A 26,559-nucleotide genomic window follows, 5' to 3' on the forward strand; every position below is an offset into this window, starting at 1 on the left:
CAGTATTGAATTTTTTTTCAGCGGCGCCCGTCAGGTGGGCTCAGTTCCCACCTACTTTACCTTAGAAACAGAATTTGGGTGTGGACATAGCTAAATTAACAGCCCACACCCGTATGTACTTTGTGACTGAGGCTTTAGGATGTCAAAGAGTTGAAAGGTCTCACGGCTGGCTGTTCTTTGGAAAGGAAGATTTGGGACTCTGGTGGTGGAGGGAGTGTTGGGGACAGTGAGTGCGTGCTAAGGGACATAGCTACAGCATGTGTGTCGGACCAGTTACTGTTTGCTGCGACAAAGAAGTATCTTGGGCATCTACCAGGGCGTGAGAATCGGCTCAGTGCAGCTGGCTGGGGCAAGTGCTGTACTGCTGTAAGAAAATGTAGTGCTGTCCTCTAGGGAAATCTTCAGGAAAAATACCTGTTAGACCCCCAGTGTAGACAAAGGAGAGGAAAGATGGGATGAGAGATTCCAAGGAGATACATCAAAGTTAGTTTCATCTGCAGTTTATCAACGACGGATGTAGAACATAGACATACGCAAATAATTCTAATGACATTCTCATCCAGCAATTTGGAGGTTAAACTACGTGATCTTGCTTTCTTCTATAGAGCATTCTGTGTTTCCTGCTTCACCGGAGTCTTCCCTCAGATTATTATTCTGGGTACTTCCAGTGTCCCATCTCTCTAGAGCAGAATGTAAAAGCGGTTAGCTGTTATGATCTGGACAGTCTTGGTGTCCTGTGTGTGGATCTGCAAATTACTCAAATGTCTTGGAGCAAAAGAAAAGCTGTGGAGAGTGATTGATGTGCGGGCCCATGGCCCTCTTTCTACAGTGGTTCTGCATTACACTGTGCTGCTTACATCCTTCTCTGTTGAACTCTTGCTTCCATGAAGGGAGTAAGTGGTCGAACGTGTTGGTTCATCAGTAAAGGCATTTTCCAAGATTTGTTGCACTGATTGCCATGCCTTTGCCCTGAAGTCCCGTCCCACAAAAACATAGAGCAGGGGGTTAATGCAGCTGTTGGCATAGGCAAGTGCTGTAGAGAGGTGATCCCAGAGGATCAATGACTCCTCCATTGTTTCAAGAGTAGGTACAATGGACAGAATCCCAACTACGTGGTACGGAGCCCAGCAGATGAAGAATGCAGCTACCACGAGCACAATTGTTCGCAGCATCTTGTTGCGTGGCTTGTGAAACTGATTGGCACGCATTCTGAAAGCAATAAGAGCATAGCAAACTGCCATTATGCCAAAGGGGAGTACAAAGCCAAAGACAGCTCTAGTGATGTTAATTAGCACTAAGGGAAGCGGCACAGAAGAGAGATCTTCGTAGGAATTTCCCCATGTGTCATTACCGTTGTAGGCTAAAGATGGGTATTCTTCCAATAACTCATTTACAGAACCCTCTATATGATCTTGCTCCTCAAAATCTCCAAAACTGTACCCACAGTGAGTTCTGTTCTCAAGAGTGCTAGTGTCACGGTAGTAGAAGACAGGACAGCAGAAAATGAAGGCTAGGATCCAAATGCCAAGGCATATTATTGATACAGGTTTCACTGTCCGATGATTTTGGCACCAGACAGGTTTCATCACAAGGAGGCACCGGTCAATGCTGATGGCCACAAGTAGGAAGACACTAGCAAACATAGTGAAGATTATGACTGATGGGATGATTTTGCAGAGGAACCAACCATATGGCCAGTGTTCATGGAGGGCCAGGTGAACAACAAAAAACGGCAAGGACAAGCAGCACATGAAGTCAGCCACAGCAAGGTTTAGGAACCAGACAATGTTCACAGACTTTTTCATTTTCAGACCAGCTACCCAGATCACCAGTCCATTGCCAGGGATACCGATGATGAAAACGATGATGAAGACAACAATGGAGACAATGGATTCTGATGCATAATACACAGCAGCCTGTTCATGTGAACTGCTGTGATCCAGGAGTTCAGGCATTTCTGTAGCTATAGAACAGAAAGCAAATTAGTAAGCAATTCACACCTCCTCCCCGAAGTCTTCCCTTTATCTGTACTGAAGCGTCTCTGAGTCAGGTGACAGTACAGAGCTGTCAAAGGCTTTTACTAATCTGACCATTATACACCACCATCATTCCCATGGTGGCTAAGCTACGTAAGGCCCACTACTCAACCAGGGGGCTGTGTACCGTTCAGTTCTCGTACCTCTGTCATCCCCTTTGATTTCAGTCTGGTTCTTTTTAATCTCGGGAATGGAGGTGTCTGTTCACATGCCTACCCCCCAAACTGGAGCTCTCCGCTCACATGCCCACACTGTCAGCAGGTGTCTTTCCTGTCTTCCCTTACATACGCTCTGCTTTGGAAAGGTAAGTCAGCATTTTAGTTCCTTTTCCCTCTAAAATGAGTGATTTCTTCTGGCACAACCAGGGAAATGGGTTTATGTTAAGAAAGCAATGCTTGTCTTAAAGAAATAACCCTGCTCCGTTTTCTGGACACTATAAATAGGACAGGACAGCAACTCTGTTTGCTAAGGGGTATTTTTAGGGAAGTCTCAGCAAGCACTTCCTTCTCCCTGTATTTGTTCTGAGCTCTCTGCACATTTCTTGGAAACCTAGTCTTGACGAGACGAAAAGCCAGAAGTGAGCAGTTTAAGAAGAACAGACAGGGATTTAGTTTTAGAAAGAAAAATGAAAACACAGAGTAATAGCAGTAACGCTCTTGAGCCATTTTAGATGTAAGAAAAGGTGTCTTATTGCAAGACAATGAAGTTGAGCCACAGAATACTTAAGTGATGTTTTAAAACTATAAGACCAGTAGTGGAAAAACTTTGATTGCTCAATTATTCTTGGACTTACATCTTAGTAAATTTAGAAGGGAAAGTAAATCTAGCAAAGTCAAGGTAAAACAGAAAAATAGCCTGATCTTTGTCCTTTAGGCATTAATAGAATTGTTTATAAAACCCCTGTTAACTAAACCCTTGCCGAATCAATGAAGACAGCTGTGTTGCTGAAAGGTCCCAGAACGCAAGGAAACTGCAGAGGTGACAGCTGAATACACTCTGCAGAAGCAGCTGAGGAGACACAAATAAGACAACCCAGACTGATTCTATTTTAACTTCTATTATGCCGGTACTTAAATGACAGTCAGGGACTGTTGTATGCAGGACTAAATATCAATACTATTAAAAAAAAATAAATTCCCAAATCAGCAATCTCTTTCTTGTATAGCATATAGTCTAAATGTGGAGTGACACGTAAGTGTTAGAACCACTTCATCATGAAGAAAATGAGATAAACAGTTTTACAAACATTGTAATTTACCATTTTTTTGCTAACAACTGCTAAGAGGCTTTTAGGTGAGGGTGACCTGCAAGGAAAGCTGTGAAAGAAGTCATGGGAAGGCAGCAAGGGGCTTAAATTAAAAACTAACAAATTTGTTCCATTTCCCGTGGTCTTGCTGATATATGCAGAAGCGACTTTTACAGGGACAATGGGAGAGCAGTGCTGCAAGAGCTGCATCTTCCTGCCTCCCCATGTAGCTACAGAAATTGGTATCAAGGGGGTAAGGAATCAAGGAATGCTGTAAAGATAGTAGTACAAATCCCTACTCCACAGCAAACTGAGGGATGAATCAAAAAGAAAATACCGCCCACGCTGTGTTTTCAAAAGTGCTAAAAGGGCTGCTATGTGGTTATGAAAATGGAAGGGGGAACTGGAGGGGAGAAAGAGGTTTTCAGGAGTGAAGAGTAAGGAACTGCAAATTGAAGAGGAAAACAGAATTCTGCAGCTTATTATACCTACCTGAGTGAAGCAGGTATGTCGATGTGTCAAGAGAGCAAGTACCATCAGTCTCGTCTCTGGGGTGACTGAAGAAAAGAACTCACATGACATTTCAGGAACTGCTTTTTTCCTGTATGTGCAAGTGTGTGTGCTAAGTATGTTCTTTCATCATCATGGAAAGGTTTAGAATGACTGATATTTGAATATTTAGATATGATCTGCTGATAAAATAGTCAACCAAATGAAGCTCTCCCAACATCGTCGAAATAATATAGTGCCCGAGTAAAATAATAATAGAAAGCAAGGGAACGATAGTGCAGTGGATCTGCGTGGCAAGGTTTTGGTGGGGGGTGGGGATACAGGGGTGGCTTCTGTGGAAAGATGCCAGAAGCTTCCCCCATGTCCAATGGAGCCAATGCCAGCCGGCTGCAAGACGGACCCGCTGCTGGCAAAGGCTGAGCTCATCAGTGATGGTGGTAGTGCCTCTGTGACAGCATAGTAAGAAAGGGGGAAAAAAATATCTGCACTAGTGGGACAGGAGTGAGACTGTGCGGGAGCAACAACTGCAGACACCCAGGCCAGTGCAGAAGGAGGGCAGGAGGTGCTGCAGCCCACGGTGCAAGCAGGCTGTGCCCCCACAGCCCATGGAGGTCCACGGTGGAGCAGATCCCCACCTGCAGCCCCAGGAGGACCCCACGCCAGAGCAGGCGGATACCCGAAGGAGGCTGTGCCCTGTGGGAAGCCCACACCGAAGCAGGTTTGCTGGCAGGACTTCTGACCCCATGGGGGACCCACGTTTGAACAGTCTGTTCCTGAAGGACTGCGCCCCATAGGAAGGACCAACGCTGCAGCAGTGTGTGAAGAACTGCAACCCATGGGAAGGGCTCATGCTGGAGAAGCTCATGGAGAACTGTCTCCTGTGGGAAGGACCCACATGGGAGCAGGGGAAGAGTGTGAGGAAGGAGCAGCAGAACTAATGTGGTGAACTGACCGTAACCCCCATTCATTGTCCCCCTGCACTGCCTGGGGGGAGAACATAGGGAAACTGGGAATTAAGTTTGGCTTGGGAGGAAGGGGTGGGGTGGGGGGAAGGTGTTTTTTCTGATTTGAATGGTAATATATTAAACTAATTTTCCCCATGTTGAGTCCATTTTGCCTGTGACAGTAATAGCGGAGTGATCTCCCTGTCCTTATCTCAACCCATGAGCCTTTTCTATTTTCTCTCCCGTCTGGTTGAGGAGGGGAGTGACAGAATAGTTTTCATGGGTACCTGGCATTCAGCCAGTGTCAAACCATTACAGATAAGCATAGACTATAGTTTACTATAGTTTCCATAAGACAACTGCATCAGTTGTCTTGCCTGTTGGCATAATGCTGACCATTGCTTGATATAATCCATAATTCCAAACCCTGCCATGCCACCGTCAGGTGTCTGATCTGTTGTCCTGTATCCACTTCCATGTTTTATCAGATTAGCACATTCACCTAGCTAATCCCATTTGGGGAATTTTTATCAATCCAGATCAGCTTCTGTCCTAGCTTGAGAGAGCTTAGTTCACCAAATACAGCACACTGTACTCAAACTATAACTGGTCATGTCAAAGGGATTTTAATCTGATTTTTGACCTTTCAGGGTATTAAAAGTCTTGTTGTTTTCTTTTTCTTTTAAAGAAGGAACTTGACGGATGAAAAGTTAGAAGTGGTTCACTGAAATGCTGATAGCACAAAATGTGGCAAGACTATACCAAGAAAAGACATCTATGGCAAGGCATTTCAAATGTGCAACAATAGTTTTCCTCCGTACACACCCGATTTGGGAAATGAAGACTGCTAGCAGAAATGACAAAGGCCAGGCATACAAGAATCAGCCTCAGTATTTCTGTTTTCGCCTGAAAAATGAACCAGAGCGGAGCTTCTCCTAATCTAGCCCTGTCAGCTATTGACATTCTTTGCTGTGAGGGTGCATTGCTGGCTTACGTTCAGCTTTTTGTCCACCAGGACCACAACATCATCATTCTCTGCAAAGCTGCTTTGGTGGTTAGCCACCAGCATGTATTAGTGCTTGGGCTGTTCCCCCCGCAGGCACAGGACTTTGCACTTCTTCCTGAACATGAGGTTCCTGTCTGCCCAGTTCTCCACAATGTCAGTTCCTCTGAACAGTCACAATCATCAGCCACTCCTACCAGCTTTGTATCACCTGCAAACTTGTTAAGGGTGCACCTTGCTTCATCGTCCAGGTCATTAACAAAAAGTTAAACAGTACTGGAACAAGTGTCAACCGCAGCCAGACACCACTAGTGACTGGTCTCCAGCTGGACTTAGTACTTCTGATCACCACCCTCTGAGACCAGCATTTCAGTCACTATTCAGTCCCCCTCACTGCTTTATCTAGCGCGTACTCCATCAGCTTGTCCATGAGGATGATCATATTGAAGTTTATGTTGATGTACAGTCTCAACTGGCCACCACAAGCCGGCTAAAACCTTAATGCAAGTTACCACTTATATTGCCATTTCAGGTTTGTTACAACAAAACTGCACCAGTCTATCAGTTACTAAACAGTAAAGCAATTGCAACTGTACACACAGAGTGGTGATGTACTCTAGGTAAGTTACTACCATTCGAAGAAAAAACACCCGTCACTGCAGAAAGTTCTATGAAAAATCATGTCAACACACAACGGAAGGTAAATATAACAGGAAGTATTTAGCTGCTTCTTGAATACTGAATGCTGTTGTGGTCCTCGATCTTAAAAACAATTATAGAATCAGAAATGATACAGAAAATTATTAGATAGCCATGGATCAGAATGGCTTCCTTTGGCGGACAAGCTAAATAGATGAGAAAGATGTCTCTTTCCCAAGATGAATCAAAGTGGCAATATGAGACACACATGGAGAAGGTGACATGAATTCTTGTAGCACAAGAACTAGGAGGTATCAAATTAAATGATCAGGTAGAAGTTTATAACAAAACTACACTTTTTCATACTGCATAATTAGATTCACGGCTCCAGGGATGATATGGGCAGCCAAACGTTTAAGTTTAAAAAAAGCAAATAGATGAATCCACTAAAGGAGTCTGTAAATATTGCTAACAAATGCACACCAAACCTCTGGCCCACAGAGCCGTTATACTACAGATTGCTAGGATAGTATACTAGGAAAGTGTAATTCCGTACTGTTTTATAGGCTTTATTTAAGCAGCTCTGTTCCTCTCCAAGGTCTGCCTCTCACTGACGTCTTCGCCTTATTTCTGGCAGTCTGGCAAGCAATGCAACACTAGCATATTGCAAGCAGGGAGGCAGAGCCTGCCTTTACACTGTGGCATTGGTTATCAGTGCTGTCTACTCCTACTAGCTCTTGTGCAGGCTGCATAAAAGGGCTCAAATCTCTCTTCTCTGGGCTGGTAGCTGTCCGCCCCGGCAATCAGCCTGGCAGGGCACCCACACAGCAGGGTGTGAGCCTCTGCTCCTTGGGGCATCGAAATCTGCCACAAAGCAGAGCGTGTCAGCCCCTCCCTCCCACTGCAGGGAGGCAGAGCAAGCTGGCAGAGGGAAAGGGAAAAGGAAGCTGCGCATTTGCGTCATTCTGTATCTGTTCAGGTACTTAGCTCACACCAGTCACGCGTCTTTCCCGTGTATCTACTCGTACAGCTGCGAGCATAATTTCTGGGGAAAACTAGGCTTATTACATTTAGATATGCTAGTTAAATTACAACTATCCTACTTTGTTATTCTTAATGACCCAAGATAATTCCTGTCCTTGGCTTCAAAATATCTTCACTTACTAGGGCTATGGAATCACCAGTACAGACCCCGTTTCTTTGTTTCAAAGTTTTTCTGCACCACTTGCTGTCAAGAGATAACAGTGCTGGGCTAGTTGGATGCTTGGCCTGACAGGACAGCTTGTTTGACTGCTGTGACTGAGGTTCATTACCATCTTGTTCCATTTATCTCTGGGAACAGCAAGAAACAAACCTCCAGGTACCATTTCAGCTCTCACTGCACTGACTAACACTACTCCCTACCGGAAAAAAGTAATTCCTCAAACGTAGTGCTGTTTCATTCACTTTTTGCTTTACCCTCAGCAATAAACTGTGCTTACTGTCTTCCACGGAGAGCTTAAATTGCTTCCTAGCACAATTAGCTCACGCTACGCCCACCCCTGGCTCTGTGGATACGTAAGTTTGCTTGTAACTTTTCTCACACCTTGTCTTCCACTTTTCAGAGTAAGTATTTAGTACTTTTTAGAGACTCAGGCATAGGCTACTGCATAGCAGTGAACTGCAACGCCAGTTGTCACTAGAAAGTCACTATTAAAAACCCAGTGACTTAAATGCTAGTAGTTTTACCATATTTAATAAATAAAGCTAGTATCTATACACTTATTTTGGCCACATTTCTGGGAAGTCACACTCCTGAAGTTAACGTTTACATAGCAGGCATTTTCACCGCTTCTAGCTGCAAAGCTTGTAAAGGTTTGTGCTGCGTCTGCTCTTTGGCTTGGCGTTTTGCCACAGGCCTCCCGAGCCCGGCGCCACAGGCCACACCAAACTCCATTCGCTTAAACCCCAAGCTTCGGCCCAAGTCTGCAGAAAGGACCCCGCGCCGGGGGGCAGCGCCCGGGCCCGCGGCCGACCAGGAGCCCACGAGCCCCCCAGGACAACCGTGTGGCGGCACAAAGCCCAGCCCCGTGCTTCGGCCCGGCCTGACCCCGCCGCCTCTCGCTCGGTGCCGCGGGGCCGCCGCGTACCGGGCTGGCGGGAGGCCGGTGCCTCAGGGCCTCCCCCGCCCCCCCCGCGGGGCTGCCGGCAGTCAGGGCCGCCCCATAGCGCGGACCCGGCCTCCCCGGGGGCGCCTTATCCCGCCCGGCTCTGCCCGCTCCCGCCACGGCTCCGCCCAGGCCCAGGACGGCGCCCGGCACCGTTCCATCGGCCCGAACCGAACATGGCCGCGGCAGGCTCCGTGCGGAGCTGCCAGGATCCAAGATGGCGCCAACGCCCGCTGCTGTGTCAGAAGGGGCTCCGAGATGGGCTCCGAGATGGGCTCCGAGATGGCCTCCTCCCCGCCCCCGCGCTTTGAGCTGCCAGGATCCAAGATGCCTGCCTGCCTGCCCGCCTAGCCCGCCTGCCGCGCCTCTGACGTGGCTGGCTTCCCGCCCGGCCGCCCCAGCGTCCCTAGGCGCTGTCTGCCCTCATCAAAGATGGCGGTCGGAAGCGTCCCCGGTTATTAGGCTCCCGCCCGTCGCTCCGTGCCGGGTGGTTGGGCTCGGCGGCCGAGATGGCGGCGGCAGAGCTGGAGTACGAGTCCGTCCTCTGCGTGAAGCCCGATGTCAACGTCTACCGCATTCCGCCGCGCACTTCCAACCGCGGGTACAGGTGAGGCAGCGTGCGGGGCCCAGGGTCGCTCCGGCTCGGTGCGGCCCAGCCCAGCCCTGGCTGCAGGGGCCGGGCCCGGGCTGGGGCGTCCAGCCCCGAGCGCGGTCTCAGGCAGCCGTGGCCCGCGGCTGCAGGCGGGTCAGGCCCGTCCCCCGGGGCCTTGGCCCGCAGCGGCCTGAGCCGCCTGTGGCGGGGGCTGTGGGCCCGGCGGCGGCAGCGTGTGCCCCGCGCCGTGGGGAGCAGCGGCCGCTCTGTGAATCCCGTGAGGGCACCTGAGCAACGTGCTCCTCCGGGGCTGGCCGCTGCCCCCGGTTTGCCCAGTTCCCTGGGCTGTCAGCGGTGTGGTGTAGCGGCATGCAGAACTTGGCCTGTGGGCTCTCGCAGCTAGCAGGGAAGAAGGCAGGAGTTCAGCATGGTTTTTGAGAACAGGTTGCAGGACCAGGAGTTAAAAATGCTTCCTCTCCCTAGCCCTCCTCTCTCTAGCTAGAGCCAGGGGAGCGCAGCTGCAGGCCGAGCCCACAGACCTGCTGGAGAAGGGGGTTTGCGCTCTGAAGCACCCATAGCTGTTGGTGGTACAAGGTTTGATGACCTTGGCAAACCATTGCCACTGTGGATGTCGTGTCTGGCCACAGGTGTTTGTTTCCAGTTGTAAAATCCGTAGGTTGGGGCTTTTTGATATTTTTTTTTTTCCCTTCACAACAGTCTGTAGCAAAGAGTTTGGGCTAGTCAAGATGGCTGTGCATATGATGTTTTCCCTAGTGTAAGCTAGTTGCCTCTTTGCCCAGAAGTACTTGATACCATTTTACAGCAATAGGGTAGAATAATTGAGTAGTTTTTCAACATGCTAGTAACTAACTCTGGGGTCTTCCTGACGCTCACAAGTCATTTATTAGTTGCTTTTGGGCTTGCTGTTCCAAGTGAGTTTCAGTCTTCACGCTTCTGCAAGCTTATCAAGGTAAAGTCAGAGTTGCTGTTTTCTGGACTGTATCTGTTTGCCTTTACCCAGCGGAAAGAGGCTGGTCAGAGCCTTGTGTGTTGACTGGCAGCAACAGGGAGGAGCTGAGGCTTCATATGTTGTTTGGGGAGAGAAGTGGAATAAGGCAGCTGGAGGTGATGAAGGTTTGTGAGCAGAGACTTTTGCTGACATGGTTGGACATAAGTGGAGGCGTTGATGCATGGTCAGTGAACAGTTGCTTTTCTTTTTAGGGCATCAGACTGGAAATTGGACCATCCAGACTGGACAGGGCGGCTTCGTGTCACCTCCAAAGGCAAAACTGCATACATAAAACTGGAGGACAAGGTTTCAGGTAAGGGAAAGGCTGTGGCTTGACAAGACTGTGACTATGATTGCTGCTTGTGAGCCTGTGCTTCTAAGCCTGCTCAGAGCTGTGCGTGGCAACCCTGGCCATGCTTTAGCAAGAGGTTGCTCTCAACGCTCAATTCTTTGTCTGCAGGAGAACTCTTTGCCCAGGCTCCTATAGATCAGTACCCTGGCATTGCAGTAGAGACTGTGACAGATTCCAGCCGCTATTTTGTCATTCGAATTCAGGATGGGACTGGTGAGTTGCAAGATCGTGTATGTGCCAAGGGTTAGGGGTGGAGGAGACTTAGCCTGGTGGAGCTGGGTGTGCGCCAGGTGGATTGAAATGGTTTTGGGAATACTGTAAGGTCTGGGTAGTGTGCCTAGAGGGCTAGGAAGGCAAGGTTAACATAGGAGGGTTCTTTATGTTGCGCAGAGTCCAGGGGCTGGGAAGGAACGTTCAGTTTCTGAGAGTGCCACATGGGAAGAAGGGTGGATCCTGAAGTCTAGGAACAATGAACTGCTGTGAGCTGCTAGCGTCCAGCTGCAGGTGTGTCGGAGGGAGGCAGCACAGAGTGGTGTAGGAGAAGCAGAAGGATTTTGGAGTAAATGAACACAGGGGCCCATTTGCAGGGCACCTCCAATGACTCCTCCTGTCTCCTTGCTAGGACGAAGTGCTTTTATAGGCATTGGCTTCACGGATCGTGGTGATGCCTTTGACTTCAACGTCTCTTTGCAGGATCACTTCAAGTGAGTTGTGCTTTTCTGGAATGCTGTTTTTCCTCTGGCCTGTAGAACATGGTGGGTGGTGGTGCATGTTCATTTAGTGCAGGCTTCCATGGGATGGTCCTGAAGTCCTACTCTGGCTCCATCAGGGACACTTGAGTGTGCTGCCAACTGTTGTGCGAGCTGAGAGTCCTGCAGAGTCAGATCTATACGTCTTAAGCTTAGGTCCTGTGATACTACAGATGCAGTGTAGAAAGTCTCTTGGGTTTGTGGTGGTCCCAGCTTTTTGCTGTACTACACTGGGAGTAGGGAGGTAGCTGGTCTGTCAAGGCAAGGTAGTTCTTTGGCGGGATGGGGAGAGGAGCCATGCATTTTTCTGAAACCCCATTCCCCTTTGCCACAGGGTCTTACATCTTCCTCTTCTTTTTAGGTGGGTGAAGCAGGAGACTGAGATCTCCAAGGAGTCCCAGGAAGCTGACACACGTCCCAAATTAGACTTAGGGTTTAAGGAAGGGCAGACCATCAAACTGAACATTGGGGTAAGCAGCACAGTTTACCCTGCTTCTTTCTCTGCATATGCCAGTGGAGACTCTTCCTCATTTGTCCTTTCTTTTTATACAGAACATGACAACAAAGAAAGGAGGAGCAGCTAAACCCCGTGTGTCTGGATCGGGGGGCCTAAGCCTGCTGCCACCCCCACCAGGAGGCAAAATTGCAGTCCCTCCTATACCTCCCCCTTCTTCCACAGCCATTGCCAACCATGTCACACCGCCACCCGTGCAGAAATCCAGTACTGTGAGCAATGCAGGTAAATGTCAGCGTACAGCAAACAGTCTGTTGGATACTAGTAGGTGCAAAGAGAGGCAGGAGGCCTGCTTTAGAGAACCGGTGTTCAGTCTGGTGCCAGTAGTGCCTGTGAGACGTAATTTTTCCTGAGGGCTTTGCTGTGTTTGACCTGAGGATCTCCGTGCTTGTTTAATAGTACTTGCTTGTTCTCCTTGCAACAAGGACTGAATTGTAGCTTCTCTCTTTGCGAAAGGAGAAACCAAGCGACTTGGTCAAAACAGTTAGGACAGTGGGATGGGTATGAAATTTAAGTAGTTGGATTTTTCTCAACTTGTGTGTGCTTTAGGGGCACTAGCAGAGCTGCGTAGGGTATCCAGAAAAGTACTGCATGGTCACTTGCTTTCTGCAGAAAAATACAGCTAGACTTGTGGTTCTTCTTGAAAGATGCAAGAAAAGCACTTCTTGGCAATCTTTGAATAGGGAGACTGCAAGCTTTAGTATGAACAGCAGAAAGAGGTGCAAAGTGTAGTGGGATTGTGGATATAGCTATACATATTAAAAATATGTAGATAATTTTATATAGTATGTATTACATATAAAAATAATTATTAAAATGTATATGTTGAACTTCATATATGTGTGTATGTATGCATATACACACATGTATGTGTATGAAGTTCAGCAAGGCCAAGTTCAAGTTCCTGCACCTGCAGTGGGGCAATTACCAGTATCAATACACACTAGGGGATGAGTGGATTGAGAGCAGCCCTGCAGACAGTGACTTAGGGATACTGGTGGATGAAGAATTGGTTATGAGCCAGCAATGTGCGCTTGCTTGCAGCCCAGAAAGCCAGTTGTATCCTGGGCTGCACAAAAAGAAGCATGGCCAGCGGATTGAAAGAGGTGATTCTTCCCTGCTGCTCCACTCTTAAGACGCCACCTGGAGTACTGCATTCAGCTCTGGGGTTCCCAGTCCAAGGAAGACATGGCTTTGTTAGAGCGGGTCCAGAGGAAGGCCACAAAAATGATCAGAAGGCCGGTGGAACACCTCTCCTGTGAATAAAGACTGGGAGAGTTGGGGTTGTTCAGCCTGGAGATGAGAAGGCTCTGGGGAGACCTTATGCAGCCTTTTCAGTGTATAAAGGGGGCTTGTAAGGAGGATGAAGAGAGACTTTTTTTACAAGGGCCTGTAGTTACAGGACAAAGGGCCCAGGTTTCAAATTGAAAGAGGGTAGATTTAGATTGGATATTTGGAAGAAATTCTTTGCTGTGAGGGTGGTGAGACACTGAAACAGGTTGCCCAGAGAAGTTGTGGATGCTCCATCATTGGAAGTGTTCAAGGCCAGACTGGATGGGGCTTTGAGCAACCTGATCTAGTGGAAGGTGTCCCTCCCCGTGGCAGGGGGTTTGGACTTAGATGGTCTTTAAAGGTCCCTTCCAACCCAAACCATTCTGTGATTCTGTAACAAAGAGGTTGCTGCAGTCTTCCGGATGCTGTGTGAAAAGCGTGACCATACAGAGGTGTCTGGAGAGCTGATGATACCCTAATGAAGCCAGAAACTTCAGCAGTGCTGTATGCAGATCAGTGAGAAGAAACCACAAGCTTCTGGATAGGGCGGGGCTCCAGTGCATGGTTCGTATGGTTAAGGTGGTGCCTTTTTGGCAACTGTTAATAATTGCTGAGCTTGGGCTGAGTCTAAGCCATGTCTGTTGGGAGAGGTATTACGTCACAAATCTGCCAGTTGGTGTGCTGCACGGGGACTGAAGAGTGCCTGAAGAGTGTACCCCTGCGGCATGAGCTGGATGCTCTGCGCACTTTCAGCAAAGTTGTAACTTCCTTCTTCTGGTGGGATAGCTGGAGTCCCTTCAAAGATTCTCTGCGCCTGCATGCAGCAGTTTGTGTAAGATGACAGTTTAAATGCTTGTAAGGTTTTCTTCTTGATTACCTTGATTTTTTTTTTTTCCTTTTTGTTTTCTTCTGCATTAGATATTCTATTAGACTTAGATGCCCCTGCATCTGCATCCAAGGCACCAGCATCAGCTACCACAGACCTCTGGGGAGACTTCAGCACTGCATCCAGGTAAACTGGTGAAGGGAACTGTACACAAGAAGCGTAATGTCCTGACGGGCACTGGAAGAGCTGTAAGTTAAGAAGTCTTACTAGATCTGCTCCTTTGATTCTCCTTTCTTTTATTTCAGTGCTGTTCCCAATCAGGCTCCTCAGCAGTCCAACTGGGTCCAGTTCTGAATGGTCAAAGCAATGGAATGGGACAAACTGATGACCAAGAGGCTCTAGAGGCACCAAATGGGATCAGAGGGGGCACAAACCTCTCTAGTCTTCAATCAGAAACAAATCGGGACAATCCTTCCTTTTTAAACCAGATCTTCACTTCAGTCAGAACTTACTATTTTTGATCCCACAGTGAAACCACTGAACCTAAAGCGAACATGCTGACTCCTCACAAGATGGGCAAGGAGAGAGGTAGTCTCAACACAAAACCTTCTTTGAATTATGTCTGTGGTGAGGAGTGAGCCTCCCTATGCACGCACTACTCTTCCTGTCTGGTGCAATTGATAGTGCTCAATGTTCCTGTGCTCTTGTGGGAGGAGTTATGCAAGTCCTTGAGTAGACCTGCTGCCATTGTGCTGTAGCTCCAGGTGGGTGCCCCATCTTGAGGCTCCTTGTTTGGTTTGCGGGTTCACTGGAGGAACTTATCTCATTTTCACTCCTTTCTCCCACCCCATGCAAAGGCCTCATTGTCATTGAGATGTTTTAACTGGAAATAGCTTTTTTTTTTTTTTTTTTTAAAAAAAGCCTGTTTTTATAATTTGGTAGTTACTTGCACTAGATGACAACCAGGTAATCCCACCAGTCAGCATTTCATGTTCCTGCGTCACTATCCTGAGCCCTGGCCTTGTGACTTGGCACTGTTACAAGTATTGCATATCCATGCCACAGTAAGAACTATGGTGGGACAGTGGTTTATTCTCTGGTGAAGGGACAGTCTCCTTCCCCTTCTCAGCTCACACTTGTCTGGGTAAGAAATGTATAGTAGGCCCAGTGGTGAGAACTGTGGCAGCAAAATTCTCCCACCTGTGTTCTTTCTTGTGGCTTTTATTCTGAGGCTAACTTTCTGGGGATGTGAGCTGGGTATTGCAACTTGGGTGGTTTTTTTTCCAATTTTATTTTTAAAGTACCCCAAACCGCCTCCATTTCCTCTGGTTTAGGGCATTAGAAAGAGGAAAAAGGCTGTTATTCTCTGCTCTTCTCTATTTGGGAGAGTTTCCTGAGGCCCTTCGATCTGGCCGCTATTCAGTCTCCAGCAGCTATGGATGTGGTCTGGGCCGATTACCCTGGGCAAAGCCTGCAGGCCGGCTTGAAACCTCACAGAGCTAGCTACTCTCCGTGCTAGCTGGTAAGACAGAACACTACCTGGGAAGGTGGTCTCGGTGGCTCTTCCACAGCTGTACCCAGTTATTAGAACACTAGAGTTTTGGTACTTCACCGGAAGGCTTCTTCCTGTTCTGAACACTCAAGCCAGCAGCAACACTTTTGTAACTGGGATGCTCTGCTAGCACACCTGTGCAAGTACGTTTTTCTCTTGGGGCAAAGATTTCCTGGTGAGGCTTTTAGAAGAGAGTAGTTAGCTTTATGCACCTTGTACTTGCAAAGGTCTCTTATCCTTTTTGTCTTACTACACTGAGGGCATTTTGGAGACAGTTGCACTTAGACCATCCCTCTGGGAAGCAAAATTCTTGAAAATGGCTCTAAAGCTGCTGCAGTTCCACTTGTGGAAGTGGGGACCAGACTGCTCTTGGATGTATTTTAAGTAGTCATTTAATCCTGATCCCTTAGATGTCTTGGTGTTCCCCCTGCTGCCCCTCACTTGCCTTCATAGTCACTCCTGCAGTCTCATTGTGCTTAAACTTCCCGCCTCCTCTGAATTTGTGGGTGGCTATAATCTGCTAGCACAGTCATGCACTCTGCTGGTTGGCTTTTTGTTTTGGTATTTTTTTTTTTTTTTTTGCTAAGATCATCGTGAGGTCCTGTCATTTCAGCTATGTATCAGTTCCCCAAACCAAGGAAGTTCATGGCACCAATTAACAACTAACTAGGAGCCTCCTCTGTATTGTCTTAGTATTCTGGAGATAATATATTATTACGTATTTGAAAAGCTGAAGAAGCAAAAATTAAATATATATGTATATAAAGCATAAGATGTACCGGTGCAAATGGTAATTAAACAAGTAATATCGGGGAAAGGAATGTCATGAGTCTAAGTTGTCAAATTGTTGCTTTGGAAGCACTGCAGTATGAAGGTCTTTATGTCTCCAGCAACATCCTGATAGCCTACTTGGCCAGTCTGCAGGCCTTAACAGACTTGCAGAAGGATAAGAACAACGTCAGGAGTGAATGGGTTCCGGCTCTGTCTGGGTGACAAAGTAGGAGCATGGAAGAAGAACACGAAAATGACCTATGGCTGCTCCAAATGGGGTAAAAAATACTGAACAACAACATGGAAACAGGCTGGACTGTAGAGGTGTGTGTGATGCTCGATAAGAACGTGGATAAAACTAGCAGGTAAGAAAACTTGGTTGCCCTGCCATCTAGCACTTCAGGCATTTGAGGCTTCTACACCTTGCAGATGTTTTAAGAATTGATTCTTGCTGCTGTTGTAAATGGGAAGTAGTCTCTGCTGACTGCAGAGGTGAGCAAGGTGAGCTGCGTGGGCCCCCTGTCAGGGAGCAGCAGGGGCAGGCCGCTCTGAAAGGGAGAGCGAGCTGGAAGCCGAGTCACAGCAAGGCAAGCAGGGGCAGCGGCCTTGCTGACAAAGGAACAGTCCCACAGTACATAGCAGGAAGATGAGAGCAGGTCAGGTTGAAGGTTCGGATCAGCAGGGTACGTGGTCAGGCATGGGCATGGCAGCTCTAGCTCGGGCCTGGATGAAGGATGAGCACCCTAGCCTGTCAGCAAGCCTTGCTGAGGTTTCTCAAAGCCAGACACTATACTATCGAAGCTGGACCCGAGTCCAGGCAGCCAGTCCCCTAGGAAGTAGAGAATATGCTCGGGGCCCTGATGTTCTTTTATCGGTCCTGTTCACAGCCATCTCTTCTTGCACAGAGACGCTTGCTCAGTGTTCTGCTGCCAGACAGCAAAGCTCTGCGTATGGTTGTGTTGAAAGTGCAATGGGAGTTGTGGCCTGGGTAGGGGTAAGAAGTCCTGACCTTTTAAGTCAGCTGTTTGAATGACACCAATGGTGTCATTGTCAAATATTCTAGCACCTGTAATGGCCCAAAAAAATAAGAAAAAATCTGTACATGTCTTCAGATCTAGGAACAAAGCTGGTACCCTGTTTTGGTGAACAGGGTGGATATGTTGCGTAGGTCCTGGCCAGGCAGAAGATGAAGGGTCTTGTATGTGAGCTGTGCTCAAGCTTCTCTGCCTCTTCAGCAGACTTTTGTTGCAAGTAGCAGCAAAAAGGGTTGACTAGCCTAAGAAGAGGGTATTTCTCCAGAGTAGGAGGATTTCCAGGTGAGGTGTACCTAAGGGAGGTGCAGGGATATACTCTTGCTGGTGCATGGAGAAGCATAGAGGTCTGGGAAACTGTTCATGAAGGGGAGCTTAGTCTTCTCTGGAGACCTTCCTGGTCTTCATGTATTTCATCACAGCGAGTCCTGCTAGAATGTAACAGCTTGGTGTGTCTTGATTAAATCCTCTTCTCCTTGGCGACCATTAGGAACAATCTTTCCATCCCCTGTTGGCTGTGATGGTGAGTTGCTGTTGAAATGACTTGGCCTGTGACTGGCCTGGCTGAATCCTCCCATCTCTTCCTGCAGTTTCTGTTGCTGATGCAGCAGAAGCCAGTATGGAGGCTGCTTGAGACCTACACTCTGATGTTGCAGATGGTAACATTCTCTAGGTAAAGCATGAAGGCCAGGCTTTTAATGGGGATCAGCAGGTCAAACCAAAAAATTATTTCCTGAACATTTAGTATGTTCCACATAATAGATAACTGGTTTCCTTTGGCAGCTGAGAAGAGCTGCCCTCGGTCTGAGAGGGACAATGGTCAAAGGGGGAGGAGAAGTTCATGCCGAATGGGAGACAGACTGTAGCATGTAGAAAGAGTCAAGAAACACGTCAAAGGGAAGATCTGAGTTCTGTCTGGTTATTGGTTGTCATTTCTTTTGTGAGAACTGTAGTTGAGGTGGGATGTGAGTGTTTCCCCCTCATTAAGTCGGTTCTGCATTCTGTGACTTAAAACTCCCGTCTCACAGCTGTGCAGTAACTGTTCCTACTGCAGCCACACAGTATGGATTGCAGCCACAAACTCGCTAGCTTGAACAAAGCTTTGGTGCTGTGTTGAGGACTCCTGCAGAAACGGAGAGAAACGGATGTCCATTGAAGGAATTCAAACAAACAAACAAACTCAACAAACAGGAAACCAAATCCCCAAAGTCCTCCAGAGCTTTGGTGGTGAGGGAGCAGGATCTGAAGCTGAACTGATCCTGTTAAATCAGCATAAGCCTACAACGCTCTAGGAGGGAGCACAGCTGGGCTGTTAATGTGTAAAAACAGAGCACTGGGGCCTATGTAGTTAACACACATTGTAATGCCTTGAGGTCTAGGCAATCCACTGAGTGCTCATTATGCTATGTGAACAATAGATTCTCAATTTAGACACAGTTTTAGATGTCTTTTCTTCCAAGTTAATAGCTTTGTCCATGCTAATAAGAAAAGCACATCGCAGGATGTAGTGCCCTTCTAGTCTGATAGCTTAATTTTGCCAGCTGCCATTAGCTATAGCTGTGTGCCCTCATCTAGAGTTGGGGCTCTGAGGGATGTTCCTTGGTGCTGCTCCGATCGGTCGGTCAGCAGCAGCTGGTGCCTCCCGGCCAGAGCCGCGTTTTGCCAGCTGTTGCTGTTGGGAGCCTGCGGTGAACCTGAATCCCTCCTGGCTGGCCTGCCCCAGACACGTAACTTGCAATGGCCTGGCTTCCTTTTTCTTTCTCAGATGTTGCAGGATGGCAGCTCCTACATGTTTGGGCAGAGGCAGCTGGCTTGCTTAGGAGAGTGGCTTTTTGGTTCTTGAAGAAGGCTGAAGAGACGTTCCCTGAAGGAGGGAGCTGCCTGTACTTGCAGCCTTTGTGTTGAGTCTTGTGGTCTGGGGATGTAAAGAGGCATGGCGCTCCCCTGCCCTCCTGGCCTGGTCTGCCAGCCTGCATGGGTTGGTGACACCTGTGACCAGGGCTTACAAGTTCAGTCTCACCTATGACCATGTGCTGCCATGCTGCTGAAACCCCTTGTTGCAGGGCTTCTGGCAATCCCTGGACTGGGCCACCATCTCCAGGGACCGACTGGGCCCGCAGGTGAACATCACCTGGGAAGTGGCTAGCACTGGTGAAGTGCTTCCTGAAAAGCAATTCAGCAAGAGCATGCTGACTCCTGGGTTGGCTGCCCTTGGTGACCTCCCCTGGGCTGTGCCTGGGAGGGATTTGGGCAAGGGCTGGACCTGGGTATGGAACAAACCACAAAGCAGAACTGCAGCACCTGGAGGTGTCCCCAGGAGCATCTGAGATAGAGGGGAAAGGAAACATGTCTTGACTTTAGCGCACAGGAGGCACAAAGGAGGTAGGCAACATTAAGATGCCAGAACAAGAACTTTGGTGGATCTGGTTTAAAGTGGACCAAAACAGCTTTGGATGACAGCAGAGTTTGTATTGGCTTTTACTGAACGCTTCCCTCAGTCTAATAGCAGCTTTGCCTTCATGTCCACCAGTATCATAACTTGTCATTCAAATGCTTTCCTGAACGAGTTAGAACCGGTCCCTGGTCAAATTTGCAGAAGCAGGGTTTAAGATTTTTAGAGGGGTTTTTTTCTTCATCTCTCTTGATAGTTTGGCAGTAGTGGAACTGGTGCTTTCAAATGTAGCCATGTTCTGCTATCCGAACGCCCTCGGTGCTTCAGTGCCCTCATGCACAAACAGCTCAGTGTGGGGCTTAGAACTGAGATGTGCCAGGGCAGGCACCTATCTCTTCTTGTGGTCTGTCAGTGCCCGTACACGTGTGTATGTTTGTTGTCTTTAAAGTTTGCCCTATAGGAACTGAACTCCTAGTCTTTTTTTTTAAAGTCTAAGCACTGATCATGGTGTTAAGCAAACTGTTCAAAGATGTGTGGAGACGCTATTTCGGTAGTGATATACAAACTGTTGCTTTGGTTAGCTGGTAGGGACAAGGAACTGGATTCCAGTGAGCAGCAACGCCGAGAGGAGATGGGTAGGAGAGTGTATTCTTTGGAGCATATGTGCTATGGGGCTATAGATATGGCAGCACAGGTTGCACGTCCTGGCCAAGAGTTAGGGGCTGCTGTCACTAATACCTACAGCTGAAGTCAGTACCATGGGGACATGTATAAAGCATGCTTGGAAATGACCGCTGCGTGCTTTGTGGGTCTTAAGGAGAGGAAAAGTCCTTAAGAAATATATTCCTTACAGAAACTGGGTTACTGTAAGCAGAGAACCTGGCCTGGATTGCCTGGTATAGCTTCAGAAGTATCCCTGCTTCGAGCACGGTTTGCAGGAGAGACCTCCAGCCTGAACTATTTCCTAGCGCTAGGCTGTGGTGCGGTGGGTGCTGCAGCGGGCCAGCAGTGTCTGGTGAGATGTCTGCCACGGGCGGGTGGTTGGTGGTGGGGAGCACTGGGGTCTGATGATGATCCTTCAGCTCAGCAAGGGCAGAGGCAGCACAAGGACTAGCGTGGTGTGCCGTGCTATCCCAGTCTTAAAATGTGACACAGGCAAATAACTGAACTGGAGGCAGAGTCTTAAGACGTGGGCCGCGGTGCTGGAGGTCAGCGTGAGTCAGCCAGCAGCACTTTGCCCGCTGGGTCAGGCCCAGCCAGCAGCTCCGGGGCCGGCAGGGGCTCAGCGCAGGGCCCTTTGCCCTCTGAGTCAGTGCTGGGGGCTGGTGCCCGGCAGCGCCGCTTGCCCACCCTTTTAAAGTCAGCTTTACCATGATGACTTCTGTGTCTTAGGCTGGTAAAAGTGGGTGACGCGGGCACCTGGACAGCGTGCCCTTCGAAAACACAAAGTGCCCTTCCCCATCAGTGCTGACATCTGCGTCACGAGGAGGCTCCTGCGTGCTGTTGAACCCCAAAGCTGGAGCCCTCGCTGCCTGGCATCGAAACTTCCCCAGCGGGTTGTTTCCAGATGGTTTTTGCCTTGTCCCATCCCGACTGGACGCATGGGATGGGTTTGCTGCTCTGGGGGCAGGTGTGCCCCTTCGCCCCGAGCGCCCCCCGCGATGGGCGCAGGGGGTCCCAAGGGCGTGCGGGGACCCCTTGGCTGGCGGGCGCGGGGCATTTAGGATCTTCCCGATAAATCCGCCCGTGCGGGTAGCAGGAGCGGCGGGGCAGAGCCGAGCACTGCCGCGCCCAGGCGAGCGCCGCAGGGGCTGCGGGGTTTGCGCTGCTCTTCCAGTGCCATCTGGTGGGACAGCCGGGCCGGCGCGGCGCTCCCGGAACCTCTGCGCAGGCTCCACCGCATTCCCCTCGGGTGCGCGGGGAGGATGGGGAGGGAAGCACCTTGGGATCAAATAAAAATGGCCCTGAGGTTACAGCGTGGGTCTGGATGGCCTTACCTGCCAGCCCCCACGCTTGCTTTGATGAATGGGGTGGTTTTCCATTCTTCTGCTTTTTTTCACACAGCTTGCTCGTGTGCGTTGCACATGCCCGCTCTAAAGAAGTTAAAAGTTTACAGCCCTGCCTCTGAAACAGGCCGCTGGGTCTGGCCAGGGCTTGGATCTGGCTCACGTTTGGAGGGAAGGTGCAGCTGTGGCAGGCAACTGCAGTATCTGGATCTGATCTCCAACAGTTTGATCAGGGGGCTGGAGCACCTCTCCTATGAAGACAGGCTGAGTTGAGGTGGTTCAGCCTGGAGCAGAGAAGGCTCTGGGGACACCTTATAGCAGCCTGCCAGTACCTAACGGGGGTCCACAAGAAAGCTGGAGAGGGGCTGTTTACAAGGGCCCGTAGTGACAGGACAAGGGGTAATGGCTTTAAGCTGAAAGAGGACAGATTTAAGATTAGATATTGGGAAGAAATTCTTTACTGTGAGGGTGTGAGACACTGGAACAGGTTGCTCAAAGAAGCTGTGGATGCTCTATCTGTGGAAGTGTTCAAGGCCAGGTCAGATGTGGCTTTGAGCAGCCCGGTCTAGTGGAAGGTGTCCCTGCCCATGGCAGTAGGTTGAAACTAGATGATCTTTAAAAGTCCCTTCCAACCCAAACTATTCCATGATCTTATAAATCTCTGGCCCTGAGGCTTGTGGCTCAGATCCAATAGAGGAAGGGGGTGAAGGTGTGACGTTCCCAGTAATGGCATAAAACAAAGCTGTGGGATAATGCATCTGAATGTTTCCTGTGTTGGCTTTGGTTGGATAATTTGTTAATTGGGGGAAAGAAATAAAACTTATCTTTTCTGTTCTGAAGAAACATTTCTGGGTTAAAGGTATATGCAAAGAGGCAGGTAGGGGATTTTTGTCTGTTTGAAGATTCCCTGGACACTGTTCTTCCTTCTCTTATTCCTTCCCTTACACCTGAGGGATTTTGGGAGCCTACCATCACAGGTGAGCACATGACTTCCCAAAACTGAGCCTGAGCTCCCTCGGCTCAGATAGCTTTGGGACATGATCTGTTCTGCTTGAAACCCTCAGCTCTTGCTAAATCTTGGCAGAGATGTGGACGGGGGAGGAATGCACAAATCCTTTTTGGGGTGTAACATTTCTTTCATATCTCTCTAACTTTTCTTTGCTTTCGCCATGTTCTGCATGGTACTGTACCGGCAGCGTTTTGGGGAGCTGGTGGTCTCTGTCAAAGTGCTAGAGTGTCACTCCAGCTGGATTTGCTCAGGACACTGTTGCTGCTGACTCAGGCTTGCCTGTGGTGAAGTGCTACCACCTGCCAGAAATTACTGTGGCTTTGCAGTGCTACCTTCTGTTTTATCTGTCCCACTCCCTTTCTCTCCATCCGGTTCTTCCCTGTTTCCTCTTCGTCCCTGGATGCTCAAATGTCCTTTTCTCTGAGCTTTCACAGCTCTATACAACTCATTTCTTCCTAGGTCTCCTGGTATATCAGTATGGCACCCTGGTTCACCTTTTGTCATCAGCAAGGGTGACTACCTGCCAGAAGAGGCCTCTTCCCGGTGCAGCTCTGGCCGGCTTTGCCAGCCATGCGTGAGGAGGGTGTAGGATGCCCCTCTGTCTGCTCCCAGCAGGCTGCCGCGCTCCCACACTGTCCCCTGGAGCTGGGGGAGCTCAGCCCCTGCAGTCAGAACTGCAGCATCCTGCCCCCCCCGCCCCCAACCAGTTCCCTGCAGCAGGGCACAGTGTGGTTGCTGACAGGGGGGTTGTTCAGCCTGGAGAGGAGAAGGCTCCGGGGACACCTTCCAGCAGCCTGCCAGTACCTAATGGGGTCTACAAGAAAGCTGGAGAGGGACTATTTACAAGGGCCCGTAGTGACAGGACAAGGGGTAACGGTGGTTTTAAGCTGACAGAGGGTAGATTCAGATTAGATATTAGGAAGAAATTCTTCACTGTGAGGCTGATGAGACACTGGATGGAACAGGTCATGTAGAGAAGCTGTGGGTGCCCCATCCCTGGAAGCGTTCAAGGCCAGGTTGGATGGGGCTTCGAGCAGCCTGGTCTAGTGGAAGGTGTCCCTGCCCATGGCGGGGGAGTGGAGCTAGATGATCTTTCAGGTCTCTTCCAACCTGAACCATTCTGTGATTCTATGATCCCCTCTAACCAGCCAAATTCCTCAGGAGCTGCCTGAATCCCTTTGATTAGGTATCTGCCATCCCTTACTAATTAACTGTCCAGTGTTGGGCCTTGGGGCCCCATTCTCCATGCTTTTTTATGCTCTTCCCTTGAGTGCAAGGGCTCTGCTCTTCCTTTATTACCTCCACGACCTTAATCTCTAGGAGAGGAGAAAGGTGGTGTGGAGAGGGAAGACCAAGAGGGTGGCATGCGTTCACTTCTGATGCTCTGCTCACCCAGGTGCAGGGACAAAAAGCCAGGACTGGGTTTAGGCTGTCTTCAGCTGAGTGACCTGGAGGAGGACTGTGTTAGCTAGAGATGCCATGAGAGCAAGTGATGGCAGGGCTGTCCCACCAGTGGGCAGCCAGGGTCCAGGTAAGGTCAGAGGAGAGGGTTTTATGAAAGGACTGGGTGTGTGCTGTGCTTGAATAAGGTCTTGTGAGAAAGTCTTGTGCTATCGGTGTTCCATTCGAGAAACTGAACAAAACCACACATAAGGCTGGGTGATGATAAATACTTCGTTACGTGAATGAGAGTAAATGGAAAGAATACAATTTGGCTGGAGAAATTCCTCACCCTCCATTTCTGTCTGTCTTTCTTGCTCTCTGCTTTGCTTTCCAGAACGCAGCAAGCTGCCTTCCCCGTGTCTGTGCTCAGGGGGAGACCACACAACTGGCAGAGCAGCAGGGACATTCTCCCTGGACGACTGCCCTGGTACCAAAGGTTGCCCGACTGGCAGCCCAGCTGGCTGGGGGAGCTGAACCCTGCTCGGATGATGAGAGCCACATCAGCAACCCCCTTCATGCTGCTGGCTACAGAACCTCAAGCTGTATATTAGCACCTGACTGTCTCCTGAGCAACCTCCATCTGATAGATGCTTTGGATAAGTAATCTAAGAAAGACTATACTGATGCCAGTGGCTAAAGAATAAAAACAGGGCAAGCACACAAGATGTTCTTCTTTAATGCTTTTCCCCATTCCTAATGTTATCAGAATAGAAACTTACTGAGTAGAGTATGGTTACTGTGCATTAAGTAAACTCTCAGTACATTTCTCTCTCATTATTTTTCCCCCAGTTTCCACCTTTAAGCCAAACAAGCTTTCAGGATGTCCAGCATCCTGGGTTAAGGAGCCCATTGCCCTACTCCGTTTTGTGAAGAACCACCTTCCTTCATTAAACTGTCTCCTGTTCTCTTCTTTCAATGCCTGATAGTTCTCGCATTAAAAGAAACAGAAATGGCTCAATCCTCACTCAGCCTTTCCTCGATGATTTTGTAAATCTCTGCCTCTTCCCATCTTCAGGGTGGAAATGTCCCATCTTAATTTGTTGCTCTTTATGCGGCAGTCATGCTATACCTTTTTGTCACCCTTGTCTTCCCCTGAGCCTTTTCTGGACCCACTGTATACTTCTTGAGATCATTTGAGTTATGAGGACATAACCATAAGGTGCTATAGCAATATTTTCTGTTCTGTTCTTTGTGCCTTTTCCCCACCATTCCTGATGCTTGATTTGCTGTTCTTTCTGCCTCTGAACAGATTTTCTCATACAACTGTTATAATCTGACATTTTTCTTTATGCGTACCAATAGTTAGCTCAAAGCTCATTATTTTATATGTGAAGTTAGGGCTGATTTTCCTAAAGTGCATTGCTTCATTACCCATTTCTCTGAAGGGCATTGCTTACCTACACAGGGCTCTCTCTGTCCCTTTACCACCCTGCTACTCAGTCTCATTCTTTTGCAGTTCCTTGCAACTGGCCCTTGAATAACTGCCTTGGATAATTTGGTATCGTTAGCAGATTTTGTCATATCATCCCTCTTTGCCATGTTTAAGGAAATGTTAGCGTGTGTCCTATGACAGACCTGGTGGAGTTCTGCAGGTGCTCTCCCTCCACTGACAGAACTGACCGTTAATTCCTACCCACCTTTCCTGTCTGCTTACTAGGAAAAGATCTGCCACCTTATCCCATGGCTGCCCACTTTCCTTAGAATTCTTTGCTGAGGAACTTGAGGTAGCTAGATTATTCACATGCATGTGATCATTGACCCCTTCAAAGAACTAAAAGAGGCAGGATTTCCTTACAAGAGTTATATTGACTCTTCCCAAAGTACATCATACCTATATACATGTCCATTCATCTTTTTCTTTTGTTATAATCTCTACTAACTTGGCTGTCACAGATGTAAAAGCTTTAACTTCCTAAGTCTCCCTAGACTTCTCCTCTCCCCTCTCCTTGACTTATTCCTTGCCATCCTGCAATTTGCTGATTAAAAGGCAGTTTTAAGGCAAGAGGCCACTCACTGCTCTTAGCAACTGTTTCACCCCTGAGTTTCTTGGAAACCCCTGGGGCTACCTTGCCCAGACCTACTAATTCCATACATTTTGCACGCTTTTATTTTGGACAAGTCCTTTGGTTTAGTCTCCTGCAAAACAGGGTTCTTGTGGGGGTTTTCTCCAGTTTCTTCCACTGTCACAAATAATTAATTTAGCTTTGTTTTGACGTCCTTGTTCTCTCTGACTGCTTCTTCTATTCCCTGCACCTTCAACCTTCAGTTGTCCCCAAAGCTTGTGAAAAGGTTTCTGCTTTCAGTATCCAAAGGAAAGGATTTATTATACATTCTGATGTCTTCTGCTAGTTGATTTTCAGACTCTTTTTTGACCTTTGCTGTGTTGTGGTTTTACACTTAATGCAGGACACGATCATTTCAATTTTCCTGATTTGGATGCAAGGTCAGCTTGTTGAAGAATGCATACTGATAATCCCTTTGGCTCAACCTTTTAGCCATGTCAGCTTCCTTTTGCC

The 26,559-nt window shown here is 48.6% G+C and overlaps 2 protein-coding genes across 2 annotated transcripts; one reads left to right on the top strand and one right to left on the bottom strand.

Moving 5' to 3' along the window:
- Nucleotides 1-483: 483 nt before the first annotated feature.
- Nucleotides 484-4,336, bottom strand: C3AR1 (complement C3a receptor 1). The gene is made up of 2 exons (XM_005234446.4): nt 3,775-4,336; nt 484-1,963 (listed from the first exon to the last, which is right to left on the bottom strand). The coding sequence occupies exon 2, from the start codon at nt 1,953-1,955 to the stop codon at nt 840-842; it is 1,116 nt and encodes a 371-aa protein (XP_005234503.2). The 5' UTR covers nt 1,956-1,963; nt 3,775-4,336; the 3' UTR covers nt 484-839.
- Nucleotides 4,337-8,909: 4,573 nt separating this feature from the next.
- On the top strand, nt 8,910-14,748 carry NECAP1 (NECAP endocytosis associated 1). Its single transcript, XM_055809039.1, has 8 exons — nt 8,910-9,132; nt 10,339-10,439; nt 10,587-10,691; nt 11,101-11,182; nt 11,589-11,697; nt 11,780-11,966; nt 13,932-14,025; nt 14,145-14,748. The coding sequence occupies exons 1-8, from the start codon at nt 9,035-9,037 to the stop codon at nt 14,191-14,193; spliced, it is 825 nt and encodes a 274-aa protein (XP_055665014.1). The 5' UTR covers nt 8,910-9,034; the 3' UTR covers nt 14,194-14,748.
- The last annotated feature ends 11,811 nt before the right edge of the window (nt 14,749-26,559 follow it).

Source organism: Falco peregrinus, chromosome 6 (genome assembly GCF_023634155.1).
Source record: "Falco peregrinus isolate bFalPer1 chromosome 6, bFalPer1.pri, whole genome shotgun sequence".
Lineage (NCBI taxonomy): Eukaryota > Metazoa > Chordata > Aves > Falconiformes > Falconidae > Falco > Falco peregrinus.